Source organism: Pelodiscus sinensis, chromosome 2, assembly GCF_049634645.1.
Source record: "Pelodiscus sinensis isolate JC-2024 chromosome 2, ASM4963464v1, whole genome shotgun sequence".
Classification (NCBI taxonomy): Eukaryota; Metazoa; Chordata; order Testudines; family Trionychidae; genus Pelodiscus; species Pelodiscus sinensis.
The window spans coordinates 158433028-158459837 of NC_134712.1; the positions used below are offsets into that span (position 1 = coordinate 158433028).

Here is a 26810-nt window from a genome sequence, read left to right on the forward strand (position 1 = left end):
CCGGGATTTGAATTTCCCGGGCTTCATTTGCATCTCGCCGGGCGCCGCCATTTTTAAATGTCCGCTAGTGCGGACTCCGTGCTGCGCGGCTACACGCGGCATGGACTAGGTAGTTCGGACTAGGCTTCCTATTCCGAACTACCGTTACTCCTCATGAAACTAGGAAGCCGCGTGGCACGGAATCCGCACTAGCGGACATTTAAAAATGGCGGCGCCCGGCGAGATGCAAATGAAGCCTGGGAAATTCAAATCCCGGGCTTCATTTGCAACTCTGGTTGCCTACATTACCACCCTAGTTCGAACTAGGGTGGTAGTGTAGACATACTCTGCATCTGCTTATCACCAGGTTGTTTGCTCCTCCTCCACTCTCTCTCCCTCCTTTTGCCCTAGGGAAGGCTTTTAAAGAGGCCCTGTGGCAGCCTAATTCAGCTCACCTGGCCCTTAATTAGTTTGCAGTTTCCCTGTCTCAGCTTCCCCTTTTCCCTTTTAACAGGCTTTTTACCCTTCCCTGTCACAGAATATACATACATTCTTTTTCCTAGATGAAATGGTTTCTCAGTCACTTGGAAATATGAAATCACAACATAGTCTGTACTATAGCAATAATCTTAAGTAGAATCCATAGATCCCTAAGTACTTTACAAAGGAGGTCAATACCATTATTCCCATTTTACAGATGGGGAAGCTGAAGTATAGGGAGGTTACCTGATAGATCAGTGGCAGAACTAGAAATTGAATTCATGTCTCTTGAGTCTTCCACCCTATGTACCAGGCCACACCATCTCCATGACTAATATAACATTAATCAAGATACATAGGAAGTTTGTTTCAGATTGATATTTTGAGCTTTGAAGTCCGTGTGAAAAATATTGCACAAAAAATGGAAATTAAAGGGACACTGCAAATTTGAGTAAATTCAGTTCATTTGAAAAATAAGTGGGTTAAAACTAGTTTCATATACAACACCTACTTCTAATTCCCATACAAATTTTTGAGTTTTTACAGTCACATTTTCCTGATTTTCAAAAATGTTTTTAATTCCCCAACTGCTGCTTGAAAGATTTGCATAAAAAACAAGGGAAACATACTCTTTATAAAGTGCTGTGAAATGGGCAAAGTAAACAAACTGAAGAAAAATCCCCTATTTTCTTTTGAAGTATAAAATGAACTTCTAAAATCTGGGACTTTTTTGGTACAGCAATATCCAAGGTCCAAAGAGCCCTGGAGGCTGGCAGCACTGCCCAGTGGCCAGGGCTAGTGCCCAGGAGCAGGGCCAAAGCAGGGCTGACAGCTGAGAGGGGAGTCTTGAGCTCCCGTGATCCAGTAAACTCCCTGGTTCGGGACCGTTCGGGTCCAGAGGCTGCCAGAGCGGGGAGATCCAACCTGTATAACTTTTAGTGTTGCTCTTAGTCTTTACTATAGTTGCTAAAGCACAAATGTAGATAGAAGTGTGATATTTTTAATGGAGCGTGTCCCTTTAAAATGGCAAGCCCAGAGGAGCCTGGAAAAAAATAGAGAGCCCTTTCCTCCCATTTGCTGCAAAAAGTTGGCATCTATAATACAGGCTCTTGCTTTCCAGTATGCAGGTAGAGTCTGTAAGCTCTTCTCAGAGGGATGAGTTCCTTAGAGGTAGGGTCCACTCCTGTGAGCCGCTTGAAGTCTGGTGGACTGATTTAGGGGCAAGTGAGAAGATCATGGATCCTCTAGACAGGAGCCCCAGGAAGTTCATTTTCTCCAGTCCACTTGGAGACAATCTGACAGCTCCTGGAGTCTGTGGGTAAAAGGCTTCCAGCCATCATCACTCACACAATGCACCTCTTAACATCACCGGAGGGTATCTGTGGCTATAAAAGCATTGATTAAGCCCTTTGACTTTTGCAGAGCTCTGGCTGTGCTGAGTAAAGGTGTTACATAAAGTTGAATGTGCCTCTGTCAGGCAGAAGGTGAGGGAGACAGAAACTGTCTTCACTTCAAACAACATGGCAGTTATTAACATTTTCCACCTGTTTAATATGTTTGCTCTGATGGACAAAGACAATTAACAAGTCAGCAGCAGCCATGATAAAATCCACAGCAAAAAAAATACGTCCATGCATGTCACTTGGTCCATAGACTGTCAAACTCAGGGGTCACAAAGAGGCTTCAGGCAGTGAGAGCCAGCAACCATTTACTTGGGAATAGCTTGGGAGACTTGGGTGGTCGCAGGACAGTCTTGAGGCTTTTTCAGGGATTCCTGGTATGGGAAAGATTGAGACCCAATGACTTAAATCTTTCCCAAGCAAACACCATCCATTTCCACACGGATGGAGAAAATTATTAAAGGATAGAAGCTTTATAGGATTTAAGAAACCTGAGTAGGTTTTGTTTGATATCGTCAACTCTACCTTTTTTCTGCCTGTGTCATTCCCCATCCAGTGTGCACCCCTTCATTCCTGCCGGGATGTCACATATATTGGGTCTTCCTTTAAAGATGACAATGAATGCTGCTATTCAGTGCTGTGGCACACTAGACGTCTTATGGTACTCAACAGAGTACCAGATGCATGACGATTCAGATGCATCAGCTGCTAGGCCCTAGCATCACTAGTCCTGATGATAGATCCCAGTCAGCCCTGAACTATATGGCTTTAGTGAAAGGGTATTTTACTGGAGCTGGCAAAGTAAATGTTCCAGGCTTCAAGGTGCAAAGTAGCTGTTCCTAGCATGTCCTCTGGGGCCACTCCAATAGAGGGTTAGGACTCCTCAGACCAGATCTGAATATTATCCAAGAAGATCTGGACAGCCTTGAAACCTGGAGTAATAAAAATGGGATGAAATGTAATAGAATTATTTCCCCGGTGTCTGGCTGTTGCGTCTTGTCAAAAAGTTCAGGGCTCAACTTCCTGACTCCAAATATGATCAGGAATTTTCCTCTGGGCCAGACTAGCGAACACTACAGAATTATGGTGGGATGCTAATAAGCCATGTATCGTTCAGCTCCTATCACTGATTTTTTGAGCTATAGATGAAGACATCAATCCTGGTTACCTGTTGCTGCTAACAGGACAAGCAACAAACAGATCAGTATCATGCTGCCCTCCAAATGTGCCTTATATAGGTACTGAACTTCTTGTTTTCCTAGTGCTGACATTGATGGGGGGAGGGGAGATGGCCCATGCTAAGGCTTTCCCACCAGAATCAGTTGGAGTGTTGTAAAATTATAAACCCAGAATTAAAACAGAGCTGTTTGTATACACTTGTTATTCAGTGAACCTTGTAGTACTCATCCACCTTTAGAGCTCCGACCTGTGCAGTGCCTCAAGGAGCCATCCTCTGCCTCATTTTGTTCGGCACTATGAAAGCCACAATGAGAGACTGTGAAAGTGTCTGGACTAAAATGCCAGTGAACGTAGGAATTTCCATACTGGATCAGATATGCCTTCCATTTAGTTCAGTACTCTGTTTCCAGCAGCAGCCAGCATAAAATTAACCTTGTTCTACATCAGCCACACTTTAGATGCAGGCCACACCGTCTCTCACTTATCTAGGGCCTTGACGAAGATCAGAATGTTGGAGGATGATCAAGAATAATGTGCCCCCCCCCCCAGAAGCTTTATGGTATACGTAGTTGGCATAGCCTTCATATAGCTATAGAAAGCAGCTACAAATTGTTTCCCATGGCTGTTAGTATAGTCTGACATGGTCACACTGTTCCTGGTTTTTCATCCATTTTGGCATTTAAATGCCAAGCCTTGCATCACATGTACAGGTCACAGAAACTTAAACTTCAGCATAAGTGGCATTGATGTACCAATTCAGGTCAAGCTGACATTCTGTTTCGAATACTGTAGCAGATCCAAACTTAGATTTCTTTCTTTTGTAGATAAGGAGAGTGTAATTTGTGTTTTCTGCCTGAAAATTGATTTATAAATAAGATTGCTTGTTCTTAGCCTGACTTTTTGAGCACTTTCAACTCTCAAATGCAAACTTTTAACTGCGTTCTGTTGGATTTGAGGCCACTCGGACCTTGTGAGACTAGGCTCCCAAACAGAGAAATATCTTTATTTTATCCTTTTTATTCCAGGTGGTGAAACCCTGCTTCCTGCCAGTCAACTACGAACTGGTAAGTAAATCTGACAAAACTGATTTTGTGAGTGCATTTAAAAGGAGAGTGCATTTAAAGTTCCAGCATGAGTGTTCACATCCACCCATACCTTATAATCGTCTACCATCAATGGCTATTAGCCAGGATGGGCAAGGATGATGTCCATGGCCTTTGTTTACCAGAAGCTAATAATGGGTCACTGGGGGTGGATCACTTCATTACCTCTTCTGTTCATTCCCTGCAGGGCACCTGTCATTGGCCACTGTCAGAAGACAGAATACGGAACTAGATGGACCTTTGGTCTGACCCAGTATGGCCTTTGTTAAGTTCTTGTCACTGTCCTGCATAAAGTTGGGCAAATCGTTTCATGGTTCTGTGCTTCAGATTACCCCTCTGTAACATGCTGGGTAAAAAGCACTATAGATGTGCCACTTCATTATTCATTATTTTTTCCTTAAAGTCAAATGGTTATAGAATGAATCAATGATTCCTTGGGTCAGTCAACATAAACATAAATAAACTGAGTGAGGACTTTAAGATTTGGCTCAATAATTTTATTTATGAGGAAATCCCCTATTACAGTGTTGGGGCTTTGCGCATTACTATAAAAATCTCTAAAATAGTGCAATAAAAAGCTTTGCAATAAAAATGATCCAGGTGCTATTTTCTTTTGTATTTTTGTATATTTTGAGTCATAATTGGAAAAGTTGAAGTGAAAAAATCACTTATTGCTGTGTGTGTTAAAAATGTGAAGTGAACTAGAGTTACTTCTGAACTACAGTCCGTATAACAGGTTACCAATCAGTGGGCTGACTGTTCTTGGGAATTCAGGTTTACGTGAAAAGTCGGTTTTCATATACCATTTTGTGTGAGTGTGGGCATCCTTCTTATCTATTTGTCTCTTTGTTTTCTTAAATTGCTGAGCAAAGCTGGAAGGTTGAGAGCCAAATTATGAATATTGTAGTATGCTCCTAAGTGTCCTACAGCAACAATATTTGGGGATCCTCTATTGTGCAGTTAGGAATCAAGACTGCCTCTGAATTCCTGCCTTTATTGATTTTTTGTGTGCGCCTTGTGCAGCAGCAGTTTAACATTTATTAGTGATGGCACGAGGGGATCTTTAATTCATGGGTGGTACCTCTAAAAGATGCCAAGTCCTCTGTAGGAAGTCCGTTTCTCTGTAGTCCTTGGTCTAATGTAAGTCTTGCTGAAATCAATAAAAATTCTAGGCAGGTAGTCTTTTGTGTGTTAAACCGATGGGATTTGGAAGGAGGAGACTAAATGTAAGAGCCGACTCCCTTTGTTTATACACAGTAAAGTGCTAACAGAAATATTTTTCTCCTCAGAGTGGACCTTGCTCATTATGCTCATGTGAGATGGATGAGATGGCATTTCATTCCAAATTGTCCTGGTCCAGACAAATGAGGCCAAACTTGGTTTCTTCCATTTGTTCTGGTTATTAGCAATATTGCTGATCGCATTCGGGTGTGTTACCACTGATTTGCAAATTGGGCTTGCTCTATTAGACTCCCCAGAACCATGTAGTCACAGGCATCTTTTTTTTTCCTGCCTATGAAAGGGGAGGGTACTGGGAAGCAGGTGAGAGAACTCATGAAGTCTGTGCTTGTATGAAATAATTCATTAGGACAAATATTTCATCCAGCAAATCCCTGAAAGGACATTAGAAATGCAGCACATAATTTATAGTCTCTCTGAACATTAAGGCAACTGACGCACAAGCAGTTAACTCTCCGTGATACCACTGACAGGGGACCTAACCATCATACCAGCTTAGCCTGCTTCTTTTTCAAGTGGTCACAAAGTGCAGTCTCGGAACAAAAGCAATTGTTACTGGTATTAGGTAGGTAGAAGATTCCAATTTTATTTGGATTAGATGAGGAGAATACTCAGTGGGACTATGATTGGTTCTTCTTTTAGCAGAGACAAAGGATCCCTTTAGTCGTATCCCTCCTTTTGCCATCATTCTAGTTTAGATTATTAAATCCATCTAACTCAGGTGTGGGGAACCTTTTTTATGTTGGGGGGGGCTCACTGACCCACAGAGAAAAATCAGTCATGGGCTACACACAACCTCGGAAGGATGCTTGGAGGCTCAGGACTACCTCCTCCCCCACAGTGAGGCAAGCTGGCACTCGAAGCTCCAATCTCGTGTGGGGGGCATGGAAGCTTGAGGGAATGGCATGAGGGGCTTAAGATATGGGAGGGGTTCCAGATTGGGACAAGGGGTTGAGATTGGGAAAGGGTTGAGGACTGTAGCTGCGGGGGGGAGCAGTCTCTGGGCTGGAGCTGGGGGTTGGAGTGCAGGAAGAAATTTGGGGCATGGGGTCTGGGAAGGAGTTTGGGTGCAGGAAGGGGCTCAGGGCTGGGCAGGGATCTGAGATGCAAGAGGTGGTTTGGGGTGTGGGCTCTGACCAATCAGCGCTTACCTCAGGCTGCTCCTGGTTGGCAACACAGCAAGGCAAAGGCAAGACCCCTGCTTGCCCTGACTCTGTGTTGTTCCTGGAAGCTGCTGGCTTGTCCAGCTGTGGGCACTGCCCGCTGTAGTTCCCATTGGCCATGGTTCCTGCCAATGAGAACTGTGGGCAGGGGCAGCACACAGAGCTTCCCTGTTTTCTCCTGCACTGAGCGGCTCAGCCCTGCAGGGACAGGATCAGGGCTTCTGGCCTGTAGTGTGGAGACCTGCAGCCGGCTGGATAAAATGAAGTAGCAGGTGGGTTTCCCACCTCTGGTCTAATCCAACATAGTTGTTGCCAGTATAATGCAACTGTTGCTTTTGTAGTAAGTATTGTAATTCAGCTCGCAGTGGCATGTTTGCTGGTAGATTGTTACATAATTTTGTTTCTTCTGAATGAGGATTTTATTGAGTATTTTCAGCTTGCCTATCTGTTTGCAGAGAAGCTTTCTCCCCATTTCTCATAAGTCAGGCATCTTGAAGTTTAGCAGTGACATCAGGGCCCTCATGTATCAACTCAATGCAGCTGTTCAGCTCCTTTCAGGAGCTAAAATATAAACCAGCTGTTGTTAGGTGTTCTCATACTACTTGATTTTCATTGTCATTTCAGTTGCTGTGATTTGAAAAGGCAATTTTACGATGGCTTCAAATATTTAATTAGATCAGATTTGACAATTGTTGATTTTGCTCACATTTTTAGGGACACTATAAAATGGATGTTAGGAATTAAAATGGGCTGATCTTGAGAGATCTCATTTTATTTCTTTATTTTGAAAATGAAATGTGGTTGAATTTTATTTAAAAAAATAAAATTAAAAAAGAATGGGAAGCGTGCATGGCCATACAGGCAGTCCCTGGGTTACATGGATCCGACTTATATCGGATCCCTACTTACAAACGGGGTGAGGCAACCCCGCACTAGCTGCTTCCCCCCAGCAGACCAGGGAGATGCAAAGCTAGCACCCCCCCCCCCCCCCCCCCCAGCAGACCAGGGAGATGCGGAGCAGCTTTTCTCAGGAGACACCTCAGCTTGAGAATAAAGGACTGAGGGAAGTGAGGTGTGGGAGAATAAAACTGAGCTCTGGAGAAATGTTTAGCTAGAGTTTCCCCTACAATATGTACCAGTTCTGACTTACATACAAATTCAACTTAAGAACAAACCTACGGTCCCTATCTTGTACGTAACCCGGGGACTGCCTGTATTCATGAGGGGTAAGACTCTTTCCCTTACTTTGGCCTGTTTATTTCGGCGGTGAGGGAGAAGGACCAGAGTAAAAGGACCCCTAAATCTCTATCTGTGGTCAGGGGAGGATTCTCCAGCATAGGCACTGCCTTCTAAGAACCCCCTGGCAATCCCCACCATACAGACAAGAAGGGGATTAGGAGGCATGTGTTGTGGATGGTCTACACTCTGCAGTGCTGCATGCTTTCTGTTCAGCGCTGCGACCTGTATGGCAGCCATAATTTAGACAGGCCTCCAGCCTCTTCAGCCACAAAGCAGCTCAGTATTAGGATGGTGCAAAGGTGGCGTAAAGCTACCTTAGTGTTCCTGGTCCCTCTGCTCCAAGTTCTGTGCTGTGTCTTTTAGAGTCCCACCCCCTTAAGCAAAACCTACCTTTCAGGAGAAATTTGGCACCAAATATGCAAGGGATCTGAAAATCCTACCTGCACTGTGCTGGTGCACTGGTGCAATCTTATCTGAGAGTAACAATCTCTGTGATTAAGCTGGTATGTAGCGGTTTTGTTCTGTTGCTTTCAGGATGGAACACTGTGGCGATGGATAATTGGCTGAAAGGTTATGGACAATGATTGCTGGTCAGGGAAGAAATGGGAAGAGAAAAGAGAAAGAGAAAGATGCTGATGAAAAGAAAATAAATTAAAAATCAAATTAATACCAAGGAATAAGATTATCTTCTTTGCTGCCTTTGAGAAGAACTTCTGTTTAGTCTAAAGGTAGATAAACGGTATAACCAAATGATCTACTTCAGTGCAACAGTCAGTGGAATATATATTAAATTACAGTATTAATGTTTTTATGTAGGTCCAAGTCTAGAAATTGGTGTCCTTGTGTGGCTATGAAGGGTGCCAGGACTGTGGGAGACTTTCTGGTGCTTAACAGGGTGCTACTCCTTTGGGCAGTGCATACACCAGCTTGTTTGAGTAAGCGTAGGATCAGCTTGAACTATACCGCAGTTATATTTTAGTGAAAACAATCAATTTTTTTTATCAAAAAATAAGATTTAAGAGATTGTGAGTCAGGATAATAGAAAACAGAAGGGTTACATATAAAACAAAATTATAACATGATTTCTACAGACTCAAATTCACTTCAACTTAACTTTAAACGGGCTTACCATCTGTCTAAAGACGCTTTTTCTCACTAAATATCTTTTGCAATATTTCCAGCCAATGTTCAGGATAAAAGATTTTCTTTTTGCTTTCCCTGTACATGCCCTAAAGTTCATTGTCTGCTTCCTATGATTTCCCTTCCAGTTTCTTATCTCCTGCTAGCTTCTCATCTCCTTCCCTGGATCTGGCTTACAATACTTAATTGGTGGGTGAACTGAAATAGACAACTTTTTCTGGCAGACTCTGTTTATCAACTTTGCCTAAATACATACTGTAAAACACATTTCCAGGATGTGTACGCAACTCCTTACATAATTTTAGTACATACATTTTATAACACTGTTTATAACCAGTTAGATCTGGATTTAATATAAGACCTCATATGATATTCTTTATGAATAAATATAATCAAAGGAGCATGCTAAGTGTAGTGAGTTTGTCAGCTGTGAAGTTTCTGTTACAAGACAGTGAACCATGTGCCAGCTGGTATAAAAGGGCCTCTGGGCCACAAAGTCCCTGAATAACCATCTTGTCAGCTTGCCTGAAGGAAATCTTATGATCTTCAGAAGGAAGTTACGGAACAGTTGATTAACAGTGGGGATGGAATTTAGATGCCATTAGTGTCCATAACACTCTGATTTAAGAAAACATTTATGTCCAGGTGGGGTTAGTTCGATATGTGTGCTACTGGCTCAGAGGAGACCTACAGGACTAAAGCCAAGTTAATTCTGTCAAAGAATTCATTTCAGAATGGGGTTATTACAGTTCCATAGTGCAGCTCCTTCCCATTCTCATCGGTGGGTCTCAGCCATGAGCCAGCGATGACATGGTGAGAGGGTCAGGTGGGGTCACGTTTCCCCCTCCTTCCCTCCCAAATTTGCTGCTTGACTACTGAGCATGCTCCCATGGACTGAGCATGCTCAGGAACACTGCTGAAAATGGCTGCCCTCATTCTGCCCCTCCCCCGCCTTCACCAATCAGCAGGCACTGGGCATCTCTAGGCATTAGAGCTTTCTCTAGCTGACATCAGTGTCCAGAAAGTCTTGTTCTGGGAAGAAAGGAGAGTGTCTATGTGCATTATATAAATTCATCCATCAGCAAGGGACAGTGGGCTCAGTTAAGCTGAAGATCTCCACTCTTTCCATCTAGAGGTGACAGCTTAGCCCTCTAGCATTTTTCCAACCAGACTTTTCCAACCAGTTCTCTTTTATCTCTTTCATCTGCCTTTTCCTGTGCAGTATGGTGAAGGATCTTTGATGCCTGTAGCTTCTCTGAGCCCTGTGCGGGGGGGAGATGGAGAATACAATGCTGAGGTAGTTTATTTGCATGAGCCCTCTGCCATCTAAAGGGGCTCTGTGCCTGTCCTGACATGGGAGCTGCACTCTGCTCCCTTGACACCAGCCCAGACACCCCCAGAACTGGTCAGTCTGATTTGGAGCCCACATACATGGGCATACTGTCTAATATGGCTTGTAATACAACAGGAAACAAAGAGAAAATTTGGCCCTTTAAGCATTCTGTGGGTTTACATGAAGCTCCAAACATTTTTTTGTTTGCTCACCCATTGCTAAGAAAGTTAAACCAAATGAATTATTTTATTTTCAGATCAATTCTAGGAGGTATTTTCAAATGATCAAAGATGCACTGAGAGAGTTTAATTTTCATCCTCCCCCTGAAGGGGTCCCATTGTCCTTCACTATCAGCCTGTCAGGGTACTGTATCTTTAACAAGGAACACAATCAAAACTTGATACCTCTGAGGCCCCTCAGACATCCTGTTGCATGTCTTGCATTAATTAAATGTGACTTAAAGCTTGAACCTTGAGGCGCACATCCGCTCACATCTCAAAATGACTCCATCAGTTAAATGGGCCCTATCACTATGGCTTGTCAGGTTTAAGGCACAGTTAACCAGTGATGTTTACCAGGAAAATCATGAGTTGGCCTTTGCACTCTCTCATCTTTTTTTTTTTTTTTTCAGCGGGTTGCCAAAACATTCTACATACCTTTAGTGTTGCCATTTTGACATCACTGTAATAAATTGCTGGTGTAATAGTGGGAGCTCAGAATGCACTGACCTAGCTATGAATGCTGTATTCTAACCTACCACAGAGTGAACTTTATTTTTGCATGGAAGTTAACTCCTTTGGTTCCTTCTCTTTTGGTTTTCTCCTTGTTTTCTCAGTTAACTAGTTCTTAATCGGTTTGTTGCCAGTTCGCCTATCTTTAAAGGGTGACACACTAAAATTTCATGCTTACCTGGTGAAATATCATCCTCATTTAGATGGTGAGCAGAGCCTGGGTTCTGGCCTAATTCTAAAAGGATTGGGGAAGTAAACGGGAAAGAATGGGACAGAAAAAGGAAACAAGAAGGCACAGAGCATGAAAGATATAAAAATAATTGGGAGAGAAGAGCCTTATGAGGACAGAAAATGTCTTAACGAGAGAGAGGGAGAGAAACTAAAGTGAAACATGTAAAAATGGTGACAAAGCCAGCTTAAGTTACTCTGAGTGAAAACATTCTGATGTAGAAATCAAAAGGCAGATGTGGGCAAGGTGAGAAAAAAAGAAAGATACCCAAGGGAGAATTTTATTTTGTGTCTGTGGTTTAAGGGAAGCTTGGTTGTTTCTACCAAGTATTTCTTAACTCAGCTTTCCATGAGGTTATGTGGATATTTGCCTCCAAAAATGTTGATTGATTATAGATCACTTCATTTCCAGCTATGGCAGTCAGGCTTTTTATCCTCATCCCATTTAATTTATTTTAAAATATCTCTTCCAATGAAAAATGCAGAAGCATTCCCATAGACTTCAGTCTGTACATTTTTAATATAACTCTGAAACAGATTTTCTTATAACCACCATTTGTTGTGATGAGAGAGCCTCAGATTACAGCTAAAGGACTGGCCTCTCCAATTTCATTCTAAGTAGGATCTGAGTTCTGGAAGATGCAGGATTATTAACTTTCTTTAATTGGGTGTGACCGTCAAATCCTCTGGAGTATGATGACAGGGACCAAGCTGCACTTCAAACTGAAAATGAGCAGCTATTCATCTCTGCCAGATGTGATGTTGGATTACAGCTGATATCAGTAAAATGCCATTGGAAAATTGTATCGAATTGGTTTGATTGAACTGAATTTAAAACAGCTGTGGCTTGTTCATTCCTTGAATGCTATAGTTGGGGTTTGTTCATTTTTTGTAAGATTTACAGCTGTGAAAAATGTAGGCACAGAGAACTAGGAGTGCTAGGGGAAATGGGGTAGATTTATAAGTTAAAATAAAGAACAAGTTTAAATTACTTAGAAAAGTTAGATCTTTCCAAGTCACCAGGGCTTTATTATATGCATCCTAGAGTATTCAAGAAGCCGATAAAGGAGGAATCTGAGCCATTAGCTATCATCTATGAAAAGTCATGGAAATCGGGAGATATTCCAGAAAACTGGAAAAGGTCAAATATATAGGAAATAAGAACAACCTAGGAAATTACAGACAAGTCAGCTTAACTTCTGTGCCAGGAAAGATAATGGAGCAAATAATTAAGGAATTTATCTGCAAACATCTGGAAGATAATAATGTGATAGGTAATGGCCAGCATGTATTTGTAAAGAACAAATCATGTCAAACCAATCTGATAGCTTTCTTTGATAGGATAAAAAGTCTTGTGGATAAGGGGAAAGCAGTGGATGTGGCATACCTAGACTTTGGTAAAGCATTTGATATGGTCTCACATGACCTTCTTATCAATAAACTAGGGAAATACAACTTAGATGGAGCAACTATAAGGTGGGTGCATACCTGGCTGGATAACCATTTTCAGAGAGTAGTTATTAATGGTTCACAGATATGCTGGAAGGGCATAAAAAGTGGAGTTCTACAGGGATCTGTTTTGGGGCTCATTCTGTTTAATATCTTCATCAACGATTCAGATGATGGCATAGAGAGCACGCTTATTGATTTGCAGAGGATACCAAGCTGAGAGGAGCTGCATGTGGTTTGGAGGAGAGGGTCAAAATTCAAAATGATCTGGACAAACTAGAGAAATGGTCTGAGGTAAACAGGATGAAGTTTAATAAGGACAAATGCAAAGTACTTCACTTAGGAAGGATCAATCAGTTTCACACACTCAAAATGGGAAGCAACTGTTTAGGAAGGAGTACTGCAGAAAGGGATCTAGCGGTCATAGTGGACCACAAGCTAAATATGAGTCAACACTGTGACATTGTTGCAAAAATAGCAAACACGATTCAGGGATGCATTAATAAGAGTGTTGTGAGCAAGACACAAGAAGTCATTCTTCCGCTCTCCTCTGCATTGATTAGGCCTCAGTTGGAGTATTGTGTCCAGTTCTGGGCACCAAGAAAGATATGGAGAAATTGGAGAAGGTCCAGAGAAGAGCAACAAAAATGATTAAAGGTCTAGAAAACATGACCTATGTGGGAAGACTGATAGAACTGGGTTTGTTTAGTTTAGAAAAGAGAAGACTGAGAGGGGTCATAATAGCAGTTTTCACGTATCTAAAGGGTGTTACAAGGAGGAGGAAGAAAAATTGTTCTCCTTGACCTCTGAAGATAGAACAAGAAGCAATAGGCTTAATTTGCAGCAAGGAAGGTTTAGGTTGGACATTAGGAAAAACTTCCTAATTGTCAGGTTGGTTAAACACTGGAATAAATTTCCTAGAGGGGTTGTGGAATCTCTATCACTGGAGATATTAAAGATCAGGTTAGACAGACACTTATCAGGGATGATCTAGATGGGCTTGGTCCTGCCTTGAAGGCAGGGTATTGGGCTTGATGATCTCTCAAGGTCCCTCCCAATTCTAGTATTCTATTATTCTAACTAGCCATATTGTTGATAGGGACTTATTGTATTACAGATACTAGGTCCAGTGCCCTTGTATGTGACATAACTCTCCAAGGACAGTTGAAATTCCATGTGTTTGCACTTGGACTTTCCGATTCTTTCATTTGAGGAGCTACTTCCTCCATTTCCAACTCTCTTTTCCCCTTCAAACTTCAGGGTTTTACCACTTAAGCTTGTGGATTCCCTGGAATGCTCACAGATTTTAGGTGATCCATTAGTGTCCTCATACAAAAACACCTTACTTTTGTACAGGCCTCATCCTTTGTCATCTTCTTCTGCAGGACAGCACCATTCTCTCCAGAGCCATGGTGTCAAGGATTCCCTCAATCTGTTGCTCACCCTGGAATCCTCTTCTAGTGCACTTTGCAACATGTAACCGGGGATCAGCTGGGCACTCCAGTTGATCCTCCGCTCTGCTTGCGCTGCCCCTTTGAAGTGCTGTTTTGGCACTTTAAAGGGGCAGCGCATTAGGAGATGGGGATCAGCTGGGGACTGCAGCTGATCCCCAGCTCTGCTGTTGCAAAGCCCCTTTGAAACACCGGAGCAGAACTTCAAAGAGACTTTGCAACACGGAGCTGGGGATCAGCTGGAGTCCCCAGCTGATCCCGGGCTCTATGCAGCGCTGCCCCGTTGAACGCTGCCGCGGCATTTTAAAGGGGAAGCGCATGTAATTAATTGCGATTAAATTTTTTAATCACTTGACAGCCCTAGTATAAAAATGTGATAAGCAGAAAACCAGACATACCAGATGATCAAATTAAATGACACAAAGTGTGGCCATTCTTTTGGGATGCATATATCTGCATAAATTAGTTGTGAATTAAAGATGGAACAGAGATAACAAGAATGGTGATATTTTTTACTTGACCATTTCACCTTTTTCAGTCTTTTCCTCTTAAATTTCCCATTTCTGTATCCAGAACCATTTCTAACTTGGCTTTTTTTCTCCTATCTGGAACTGTACTTTTTGTACAATACAGAGAGGTATGTCTAATAAATGTAATGCCACTCCCCAGGTAGACCATTGGGACCAGGGATTGAACTCGTGATCTAAAGACATGAGATTCGACTGCCTGAGTTAAAAAAGCCTTCCAGTCTCCTCTTAAAATCTCTGCGGGACCATCCACGGAAGGGCTAAACAGGGATTACAAATACAAACCCAACAAGATTTCAGTGTTGTGCCATTGAAATGCACTGTGCAGTTTATATTCACTAGAGACATGTATTACGTTGGCCATCAGAAGGACCGCCTATCATTCCATGAAAGCTATAGAAATATATAGAGAATTGCAAGGAGAATTTAATAAAAAATGAAATATAACAGCTATAAAGTTCCATTCATTCATGTCCTAATGTATCCTATTCAAGATTCCAGCATGCATCCAAAAGCAGTGAAAATCAAACTCTGTGGCTGCGTCTAGACTGGCATGATTTTGCAGAAATACTTTTAACGGAAAAGTTTTTCCGTTAAAAGTATTTCCGCAAAAGAGCGTCTAGATTGGCATGGATGCTTTTGCGCAAGAAGTGCTTTTGCGCAAAAGCATCCGTGCCCAGTATAAACGCGCTTTTGCGCAAGAAAGCTCCGATGGCCATTTTAGCCATTGGGCTTTCTTGCGCAAAAAATTAAGGTGCCTGTCTACACTGGCCCTCTTGCGCAAGTATTCTTGCGCAAGAGGGCTTATCCCTGAGCGGGAGCGTCAAAGTATTTACGCAAGAAGCACTGAATTCTTACATTAGAACATCAGTGCTCTTGTGCAAATTCAAGTGGCCAGTGTAGACAGCTGGCAAGTTTTTGCGCAAAAGCGGCCACTTTGTTATGTGTGCTTTGTTCTTCAACAACTATAACAGCAAAAAAACAATGTTCCTACACTTCAATAAAGTATCTGCACAAAAATACATCCAGCCATAATGTTTTTGTGTTTGATATTGGCATGAATGGAACTGTAGTAAACTACAGAAGAGTGAAGTTGCAATGCTTGTCAGTGTAGTTCCCCAGATCCACCATACAAATTGCTTCTGATTGTACTCTTTTTTTCAAAGTTGGTTTCAAATTCCTACCATGACTCAGTTTGGAATATGACTGTTGCAGTACTCAAAGAAAGCTGATGCCTTTCTGTAATGCTATGATGTACATAATTAAAGCAGCAATAACTAAAACCCAAATCCAGCAACATGATTCATTCTCTAGACAGTACATTTTCTCCTCCCATTATGTTTTCATGGTAACTTTTGAGGTGTGAAATATTTTAATGCACGGAACAGTAACTTGTTTCAGACTGCTCAGTGACATTATTATTCTTTTAACAGAGAAAACTTTCATATACATTTGCCTTTATTAGACATGCAAGGAGAGTTGCATGCTCTCTGCTTTGCTGTCTGTGGAACATTTAAAATGAAAAGAAGCATGTGTGATCCAGGCAAGAACTTTCATTCTGCTTCTACAGTGTATTCTCCATTAAATCTATGTGCAGAGGTTCTCTTTTTTGGTCATGATGGTTTTGTGAACAGAATAAAGAGCAGAACTGCAGCATCAATTAGAGGAGTTTGCTTTTTGAGTACAGTGTCTGGGAAATGGGAAGAAAAAGCTGTCTCTAATCCTATCACTTTCCTAGTAGAGTCTGTAAAATATACGTCAGCCATACTCTGGGTTGTTGTTTTCTTAACTTCAGCAAAATACACTGTCACAGGTGTTCAGTAAATTTAGAGTTAAATCTTACAATGCTGAGGAGGGCTGCTACTTGTCTTCCAATAAAGAAAACCAACTGCTCTAACATAAACTTTGGAGGCAAGTTTTGTTCTAGTTAAAATTAGTTTAATAAACATAAGTGTTTGAGAGCAAAACATTGCCTAACCTTCTACTTGGAGGAGCTAAGAATGGATTAATATTTAAATTTCAGATTAAATATTGACTACTTAGGCTCAGCCATGAGTGTTTTATTGTATAACTGGTGGTTCTGTTTTACTCAGTGTTGTAATAAAATCATTCTTTCAGTCAATGCCACCCTATTCCACCCTTGGTCAGTGTCTTGGAAGAGTTCACATGCTAATTTAACATGTCTGCCCAATAGTGTAATAACTGTCTTAGGTGAGATCTCTGACTTCCCTACATTCTTACAAATCTTGAACTGTTCTTCTGACTAGTTCTAAGGTGACAACAGCATGCAAGTTTACTAACATATAGGTGTAGGAGAGGGGGGAGAAATGGACTGGTCTTTTCAACTGTTTTTGCATCAAGTGCTGATTAGACAAAGGTTGAAACTCAGATTAATTTCCCACAAAGAATCATAGTATTAAAAGCTAAGGCTAACCAAGTAGTGATGGAGAAAACTGTAATTCCTTTACTTTTCAGGTGACTTTAAAGAAGTGATCAAATAAAAGGCTTTCAAGGAAAAGCAAAGTTAATCTCATTGATCATCTACATATTAACAAAGGTGAGGGAACTTTCTATTTGTTCAAGTGAACAAAGAGGACAGGCGATCTCCCACTACATTCACTTGAAAGTGGCTGCACATTCCTTGGTCTTATCTTCTCTTTTGTTGTAATTTTTTGCATCTTTGATTGTAGTTAAGTCAGCTTGATCCATTGTTTTGACTGCCTCAGCCAGTTTCCTTTAGGAGTGGATTTTTTTTCTTTTCTAAGCATTATTAACAGGAAGACACAGATGGCCGTTTAAAATAGGGAGTTGGAGTGTTATTCTTTAACAAGTCCTGCCTTGTAAACTTTTCTGTTCATCCCACACTTCACATAACAAAGCCCTGCTGAATCTTGTACTGAATATGAATCCAACCTTATTTTGGTTACTTTGTAAGGAGAAAAAGTGATGGATTGTATTTGTTGCTCCTGAAATTCTGCTATTGGTGATGAGCATATCACAGGTGCACATGAGTACAGATAATTCAATATAGGAAGAAGGTACAAATATTGTACTCTTGTTGTGTGTGATTAGAAAATTCAAGTTAAAGTGAACTAAGATCACTTTATTCGTGAGAGCATCCATAAGGGTATTTAACATGCTTTTACTTATGTCAGTGGTTCTCAAACTGCAGTCCACGGACCGTTAGTGGTCCACATGTCTAGACTCCCCCTTTCACCCTCCCTCCTTCTCTCTATAGTAGGGAGCCTGTGCTGGCACTCAGGGCCGCCCAGAGGATTCAGGGGGCCTGGGGCAAAGCAATTTTGAGGACCCCTTCCATAAAAAAATACTATAGACCGCAGACTTCAGATATGCTCATGAGGGCCCCTGCGGGGCCTGGGGCAAATTGCCCCACTTGCCTCCCCCCCTCTGGGTGGCCCTGCTGGCACTCCAGCCTTGCGCGCCTCCTTCCCACTGCAAGGTTCTCTAACCAGCCTATGTAAAATAGGCTACCCAACATAGTCAATGAAACGGGGATTTAAACATCCCCGGCTTCATTAAAATAAAAATGGCCGCCACGCTGTGCCGGCTCAGCTGATTGTCGGCACAGCGCGTCAGTCAAGACGCAGATCGGTCGACAGGGGAAGCCTTTGTTGACCGCTCCTGTAAACCTCGTTTCACAAGGCATAAGGGAGCGGTCAACAAAGGCTTCCCCTGTTGACCGATCCACATCTTGACTGACGCGCTGTGCTGACAATCAGCTGAGCCAGCACAGCGCGGTGGCCATTTTTATTTTAATGAAGCCGGCGATGTTTAAATCCCCGCTTCATTGATTATGTCGGGTACCCTATTTTACATGCCTCTGTCAGCATGTAGTCTAGACATACCCTTTCTGTTGGACATAAATTAATATTTTACTTTATTTTAAATGAAGTTTGATAAGCTAACATGAGAAAGTTAAAGAGCTTAACATGTTTAATAATTTAATATTTCCTTTCTTACTAGTTAAATTAAACCGTTCTCCCTAGCTGCAGCACTAGCAAAATGGCTTGGGCATAATTATGTAATTAACGACAAGTTTCCATTTTCAACTGGTGGGCCATAAAAGGTTTGTATTGAGCCAGGTGGGCCATGGGCCCAAAAGTTTGAGAGCCACTGACATATGTGCATTGATTTGACACCTTCAGTTGATTTGCCTTAACTCACCTTAGTGCACTGTGTAGATAAGCCCCTAATATCGCCGTGCCTCCGTTTTTGACTGCAAAATGGGGGTAACAGCACATTCCTACTTCACTGATACATTAAAGATTTGGAGGTGATCATATATTATAGTAATAAAAGCCATATAAATACCTCGGATATATAAAAATCATCTGAATCATTTGGATTGCAAATTCTATACTTCTTTTGTGCAGTTCCTCTGCCCATCACCTAATGCCATCCTCTACAGCTTTTTTAACAACTTTCCTGTCTCTTGAACTTAGTAGAGGCGATCTGACTGAAAACATTCCATCAAAACCATTTCATGGAACATGACCACTTTTTAATCCTGAAATTGTATTTGAGCTTCTGTGTGTGTGAGTGTGTTTGTGTGACCAAACCCCCAAAACCCCCCCCCCCCAAAATATGTTGTAAAATGTTCTTTGGGGTTAGAGAAAAATGCAAAAGTTTTCGGTTCTGGTTTCATTTTTTTCTTAAAAAATAATGAAAAATTTAACAAGAGAAAAATTGGAAAACAATCCTGCTGCCCCTGAATTTCCCACCAAAAAAAATTTGCATTCTTAAGCTTCCTCCCTGATCCACAACCACCCATCACCTCATCTCAGCTATCTGGTTTGCTCCTGAAAATCTTCCCTCTTTCCACACCACCTTCCTTGCTTTAGCCTTCTGGTTCAGTTCATGTGTCCAGGCTCTGGCTTCTGCAGACATGAACACAGCAATTTATCCTTACGACAAAACTTCTTTCCCTTAGCCCCATCTTAGATTGTAGGTAAGGTGACTTCACTTTAAAGACTTGAATCCCCTGGCCAAAGGATTCATGTCTGACAAGGTCACTGTGTCTTTGGACTGGCCACCATTGCTAATCTTTCTCATTTTTTATCAAGTTTGTGTCTTCCATGTGGACAACTCAAGAATCTGACTATTTGCATATGAAATGTGATTGGAATAAGATGAGGGTCAGCTCAGAGCACTGGCAGATGAAAGTCCCTCGTGACAGGATTAGCAATGCCAGTGAGGTCTTAGAGGGGAGTCAGAGTGTGAGAGGAGGTGATGATCTGGTGTCTGAAAGTGGAGGATATGCATCAGAGGGGCTGTAGAAAAGGCAAGAAGCTTGGTGCCATTGTGGGCATGGAGAAGGAATGAACTGAGACCAAAATCAAAACCTAATACTGCTTTTCACCCATGCAAGGGCAAACTCCAGTTGTGAAGACCCTTACTATCTGGATCACCAGGGAGAAGTAACCTACTGAACATTCTTAAAAAGGACAATACTGGTATATATTTGACATATCAAATTAGCCACTCTTAACCTGATTTATTGCCTTATCAAAGTAAAATATCTGAGTGCCCTCTTACAGCAAGAGAGGCAATTCTCTTAATTTCTGGCAGTATCAAACCTTTATTCCTATTGCGTAAAGCTCAAGGCCAAAATTTTCAAAAAGGAGTAGGGATTTAAGTGTCCTTGCTTTTTTGGCTATCAATCTTGAGACTCTTTAAAGGGGACTGATTTTCAGAGACTCTGAATATCTTAAAGTAGCTAAAGTTGGTCACCCAAAATCATTAGCTCCTTTTGAAAATTATGATTAAATTCTTTGGGTGAAATCCTGGCTCAGTTTAAGTCAATTACAAAACTCTCAGTGACCTTAATGGAGCCAAGATAACTTCCTTTGCTTGTCTGTGTGAAGCATGTCTTTCTTATTTGCATGGTGTTGAGAAATAGTGGATGATGAGAATCTGATCGCTAACACTTGAAGCTAAAAGTGGCAGTGCATCTCTTTTCCTCTCATTCTTTTCTGAGCCTTATTGTTCTGCTAATAATCTTCCCCATTTTTCTCTCCAGTGCTATATTGATTCTTCACCCTTGCTGCTCCGTTCTTGTCATTCTGTCCTCTAGTTGCTGTCCCATGTGTTCCATTGCCTTTCTTTTTATCACTTCCTCTCTTGCTCCTAAGGTTTTTCTTAAGATGGAAAAAGAGACCAGTTCAATTCCCATGGTCTCCTTTTCCATCTTCCGCCCTGCTCCCTTTCTCTTCTCTCTTCCCATTAAACCAACAGGACATAGGGAATAGTTTTGATGCTGCAATCTGAAACAGATAGTCCATCGAGGAAGTTGCCTCCTTGTCGCTCACAAACCCCTGTTGGCTTCTCTGCTGCTTCTCTGCAATACAATGCATAGATTGAAAGTCAGAGAGAAAAAGCAGTGAACAAGTAAGCTCAAAAGCCGGTTGCTCAAAAGCTTAGATTCATTAAATGTATACAACATGTTTAAAATCCCCTGCTGACAGTTGGCTTGGAAGCCATGAATGTCGTGCTGACTAAGGCTATGTCTACACTACAGAGTTTTTTCGGAAAAATGGACGTTTTTCCGAAAAAATGTCACTTACGTCTACACTGCAATAGCTTTCTTTTGAAAAAAATTGAAAAAACAGAGGGGGTTTTCTGACATTGGTAAACCTCTTTCTGTGAGGAAGAAGCCTTTTTCTGAAAGAGCTCTTCCGGAAAAATGCATGTGTGGACGGGGTAGAGGGAGTTCTTCCAAAAGAAGAGGAAAGAGGAAAAAGCACAGGTGCCCTGGTGGCCACTCTGTCCATAGTAATCACAGCTTAAATGTGAGATAGCATCCACACTGAATTGGCGCTATCTTTCCAAAAAGCAGATCACTTTTTTGATGGGCTTTGGCAGTGTGGATGCTCTCTTTCACAAGAAGTTTTTTTGGAAGATCTTTTCCAGAAAAGCTTCTTCTGAAAGAAGCCTGCAGTCTAGATGTAGCCTAAGTGGAATGCTGGCTAAAAGCAAGGCCTTCCCATCAACTGTCAGATATTTCGCAGGTCTGGCTTTTGGCCTTGTTTCACATAAGATAACACATATACAAAATCTTTATTATGAGAAGGTCGGTACTAATTTAGGGTATGGGTATCAGGAAGAGCAAAAGAGATGATGGAATTCCCCAAACACTCATCTAGTTGAGTATGTTGTATAAATAAAAACTGTAAAGATGGGATATGGGGGGAAAAAAGCATATGAGCACAAAAATTGCATATTCACCATTCATAAAAACATTGTTGTTTATCTCTGTAAATCAACGTAAATTGCCATCTCCCTGCTGTCCTGTTCTTAATGAGCATTTTTGCTAGTGTTACCATCAACAGATAAGGTTGCTGTATGTCTTTATTCTAAATGTCCTTTTTCATTTGATTATAAGGGAATCAAGCTTCCACAATTGCTACATGGTGTCCCAGTTCAGAGTTATTAATGGCAAAGTAGCTGCAAATAGACTTCTTTGACAGATAAGTCCATGCTGGCATGTTTCCCAAGTAATAGAATCTCAGACTAATTTGCCTAATCATTTTTTATGACCGTATATAAAGAATAGATTCTGTTCCATGGAATTACCCGGGAGCACAAAGATAATGTAAATAACCTCACAGCATATCCAGATGGGAATTCCTCCAGAGTTTGGTAGCTGGCATGGCTGGCTCCACCTGCTCCTGGAGGATCCAACACAGAGATCATGCCAGGGGTGTTCTTGAGAAAAGAACATGTGTCTGCTGAACATTCTTAGCTAGTATAAGGTCTGTAGGGGACTCTAGGCAGCAGTGTACTTTAGGGCATGCTTAGCTTATGAAAGAAGACCTTGATTTTAGTTTCATGTTTCCAAGGAAGAATTGTAAGAAAATAGTGATAAAAATGTAGCCGTGTTAGTCTGGTCTAGCTAAAAAAAAATAGGACTATGTAGCACTTTAAAGACTAACAAGACTAATAAACCATCTTGTAAGTCTTTAAAGTGCTACATAGTCCTGTTTTTTGTAAGAAAATAGAATGTTAAAACCAATGAAAAGACACCCTTGCTGTTACACCTGCCCCACACTCCCTATCTCCTGTGTAAAAAGCATCTGTTGCTGTTGTGGTACATCAGTTCTTCATATTAACTACTACTATACTGAAAGTGGAAGGAGAAGATGGGAGGAGGCTGTTAGTCATTTATACATAGAATTATTTGTACATGAATTTTCATTATGAGTGCTCTGTTAAGGAATTCTTTTTTTAATAATAATTCAGATAATTATTTAATACTAATGATTCTATTTTATTTTTGTTGTTATCAGTCTATCAAAGTGCACCTTGTTAATCTTTATCGAGCTGTGTGAGTTTTTATGGCTCAATGCAGGATGTATGTGCTGTTAAATTCTATGCAGAGGCATTCAGCGGATACTGCCAATAAATGTATTTTACTTACTTCCGACATTAAACTGTATTTGTGGTTAAGATAAAATCTGGACTTCCAGCAGTATTGTATTTCCTCCTTGATGATGGCGGAAATTCTCCCTCCAATGAGACAAGACTCTGATTTCCAGTGATTGCCCAGAAAAAAAATTGAAAATAATAAAACTGCACCTTCCAGGTCAAAGTTGCTCTTATTTGCCAATCCATGGAGTCAGATTTGCCATTCTCTTCCATTCTGGTTCTCCTGTCACTTGGTCATGACTGTCACAAGTTCCTAGTCATGCGAGTATTTTGAAGCATTTGTAATCTCTCTTAGGCAGTGGCTGGTACTCCTAGCCTTGAACAAACATTGTGTTTGTATGTTTACATTTTGCAAAGTCTTTGTACTTAACATTGAACAAGTTGTAAGCTTATTCAAAACCTTGAAGTTGCAGGTGAAACTTACTCCAGTCAGCAAGGTGATTCAACTAAAGGGATCATATTTTCTTTTTCTTCCTACTATGCATGTGCTATTTAAACTGGGCTGAATGCTTTTCCAGCATTAGGAAGTGGTTGTCAATGGAGATATGCTTGAGCAATGGAGAGAGCGCTTTTTCAGCAGTTAAGTACCAAGACTGAATTCTCTTTATGCAACACTGAGTTAGTGCATAGCTCTGGGTCAGCAAGTGCTAGGAAGGTGAGGATTATGCTTTATACTTTCATCTCCTTGTTTCCTGTCCCATTAGTCAATAATTTAATTGGAGGGGATAAAACTGGACTGGCAATTGGATACTATAATGTTTTGCTTTTCTTGTCCTGAACTCTTGTGTAGTGCTGCTGACCGCTGTTTAATAGCGCCCAAATTTTACCCCAGACTGAATTTCAGTAGCGGATGAAGTGATCCCTATTCTGTAGAGGCTTTGCATGTCAGGTTCACAGTTTGTGTAGTGATTTTGGATCCCTTAGGATAGGAGGCACAGATGAATATAAACTGTGATTATAAAACTCTTATTACAAAAACTTAATATCTAATTTCATCGTTTCTTTGAGCTCTTCTCTGCTAGATGTTTGAAACTGACTGTAGATTTTTGTTATCCAAAATCCAGCTTTTTCCAAGGTTATACATCTTTCTGGGGGGTTGAAGGTTAACTGCTGTCTATGCATGATAGACATTTTATATATAGGCATTATTAGATTAGTTTGAAATTTGGTGAGTTTCTTTCATTAACATGTGACGGCTTCTTGGCTCTTGTAATTCTCATGTGTGTTGAGCAAAGTGAAATCTTTCTGCTGCAAGATTGTTGGACCCTATTGGAATCTCATGCTGCAAGATTGTTAAACTGGTGTTTCCTAAGAGGCCAAATTCTGCCCCGAATGCAGTACTTCACAAACACATTGAAGTCATTGGGCCTGAATCACCACTGCATTACCCTACTTTCAGACTAGCATGTAACTCTATTGATTATTACGACTTAAGTCTGAAGTAATGGTGTAGTCAGTCAAGCCTTGTGAGTCAAGGCAGAATTTTGTCCATATTGATTAATAGGCTAGCTTTCATTTTTATTTTTAAAAAGAAAAAAAATATTGCTAATTGAGTTTATTTCTAAACTAAAATAAGTGCAAATCTCTGTTTTCAAAACGGAGTGTGGATTTACCACCAGAACACCTAAAGGGTGACACCTGACTTCTGTGCTTAGTACACACACATATAAATATGTGTTTGCATCTACAGTAACAAAGGATAAAAGGGCAAAATGGGAATTGCACAGTGAAATCACACATGCCATGATGAAAATTCTCACTCCTTGACATTATTCTTCTGTCTTCAATGTGCTAGTTCTCTCTTATTGTACAAGTAACTGCATGCCAGAACTTTGGAGTAAGAGAGTCCCGTAGTTAGTAGAAGCTCATACAACATAAGGTTAATTTCCATCTGTGTGTCTGTCTCAGCAACATTGCTTGTTGATAACGCTGCAGATCTGTGCCTGAATTATTCATTTTATTTAGGGGTGAGATATGGAAGGAACTTTTTAAAAACATGTACTGTATTTTAAAAAAGATTGGAAAATATTACATTGATTTAATCATTTATTTTTACTCTTCACAGCCAGATAACTCTGAGACCTTTATGAGTCATGTAACCAGAACTGTAAGTAATCCATTTTGGTTAGTCTTTTTAATTTGCTTAGCCTGATTTATATTTATATTGCACATTTTTCTTACATCTTCACAGTACTGTTACTGCTAGTCATTTTTCAAAGCATGGGCAGTTAGCATGTTTAAGGGGAGCAGGTTTGGATTAAGAAAACTGGTGGTAACAACAAAGGTTTTTTGCAGTTTTTCTGGGAACTTTTGCAGTGGACTTGAATCTTTCTTTTGATCACGCAAAAGCTTTCAAGGGAGGAGGGGAAAAAAAAGAAATGTCAAAGCCCACACTCACTCACACTTACTCTGAAAATAAAATCACAGATCTCATGTTACTTTTTCAGGAGTTAGAGTTACTCCTTGAGTTTTTGTCAATGCACAGTCTACATGTCTTTCTTTCCATATGTCTGTGACTAGCAAAGTACCTTGAGATGAAAGTGCTTATATTATTATAAGCATCACATAAGGTGCATGCATATTACTCATGAAGACTTGTGATTGTTTTGTATAGAAGCTTTGGTTCAAATAGCACTAAGTGAAGTTAGGAGATGGGGAATTGCTGCTCTTCGGTATAAATGCTGTGGAAAGATATACAAACTGACTAATATTGTGTGTGTCAATACTGGCAAATCCTATAAGTCCACCCTCCTCCCCCATTTATCATTTAGCGTGAGTCCAGGTTCAGTTTTAATAACAAAACCCGGAGTACTGAGAAAAACTTGCCTAACACAAATTATATAAGAATTGGAGGCCATTTTAGCTCCTTTTTGCTTTGTTTTTCAATGAGACAGTGAAGTGAGTATCTTTAAAGGGTTCTACTTACTGTAGTCTAAAAGCATTGATAAAAAAAAATCTGGGTATAATACAGCTAAGTTATCTGGTGACAAGACATTCAATAAATTAAAATATTTAATGTTCCTTCCAGACTCTCCCCATTCTTAGTTGGATAGTTTACTTAAAATTAAGAGAAAAAACACCAAAATATTCCTCTCCTTAAATTTATATACTTGAATGATCAGTTTCACAGCTCTCCTCTAATATAACTAATATGAAACCACAATGAACTGTGTAAAAATAATGACAGATTTTCTATTGTGAGCACTAGCTGTTAGCGTCTTTGTATAACATCTGAAAACTTCAGAGGGTTTTTATGTTTGCACTAGTTGCTTATTAGACAAACCAAGGTCAACCTGCTCCCCCCTCCTTTGTATGTATGTTAGCTCATGCACAGCTGGCTATTTCTGAGCACAATTAAAGTGGCAGGCCACACTATTTCAGCTGTACCTTTTGGAATATATACCTTGACATAAAGTAGTATCGTGGATCAATGAATTTCCCATTAATTCACAGCTAGAAAAATTTCCCCATTACCTTCCATGGGACCACACCTATTAGCCAGAGATTGATGTGGAAGATGAAACGGGGTCTGACCACTAGATAGTTCCTGGTTGTAGCACCATTGTATAAACTCTAGCTGCCAGTTCAGTTCATAGAAAGAGGAAAGATGGTGGGATTGATACCAGTGTGTTGTCTTTATACCCTTGGTTATCAGTCTTTTGCGTGATCTTAACAAGTAGGTGTATGATAAACGGTGTTAGAATAGTTTAAATTCACTTTCCCT

General features: G+C 40.8%; 1 protein-coding gene across 10 annotated transcripts in view; it reads left to right on the forward strand.

The window, feature by feature from the left end:
* The window catches only part of TNS3 (tensin 3), a 427787-nt gene that overhangs the window by 208903 nt on the left and 192074 nt on the right, over positions 1 to 26810 (forward strand). For 9 of the 10 annotated variants that reach the window (XR_012901850.1, XM_006136339.4, XM_006136336.4 and 6 more), the window contains 2 exons: positions 4064 to 4102; positions 25152 to 25193. Coding sequence is in view for 9 of the 10 variants with exons in the window: in XM_006136339.4 (XP_006136401.2) it covers positions 4064 to 4102; positions 25152 to 25193 (81 nt within the window). In the remaining variant the exon portion in view is untranslated. The remainder of the gene's footprint in view (positions 1 to 4063; positions 4103 to 25151; positions 25194 to 26810) is intronic. The other variant, XM_006136340.4, reaches the window with a different exon arrangement.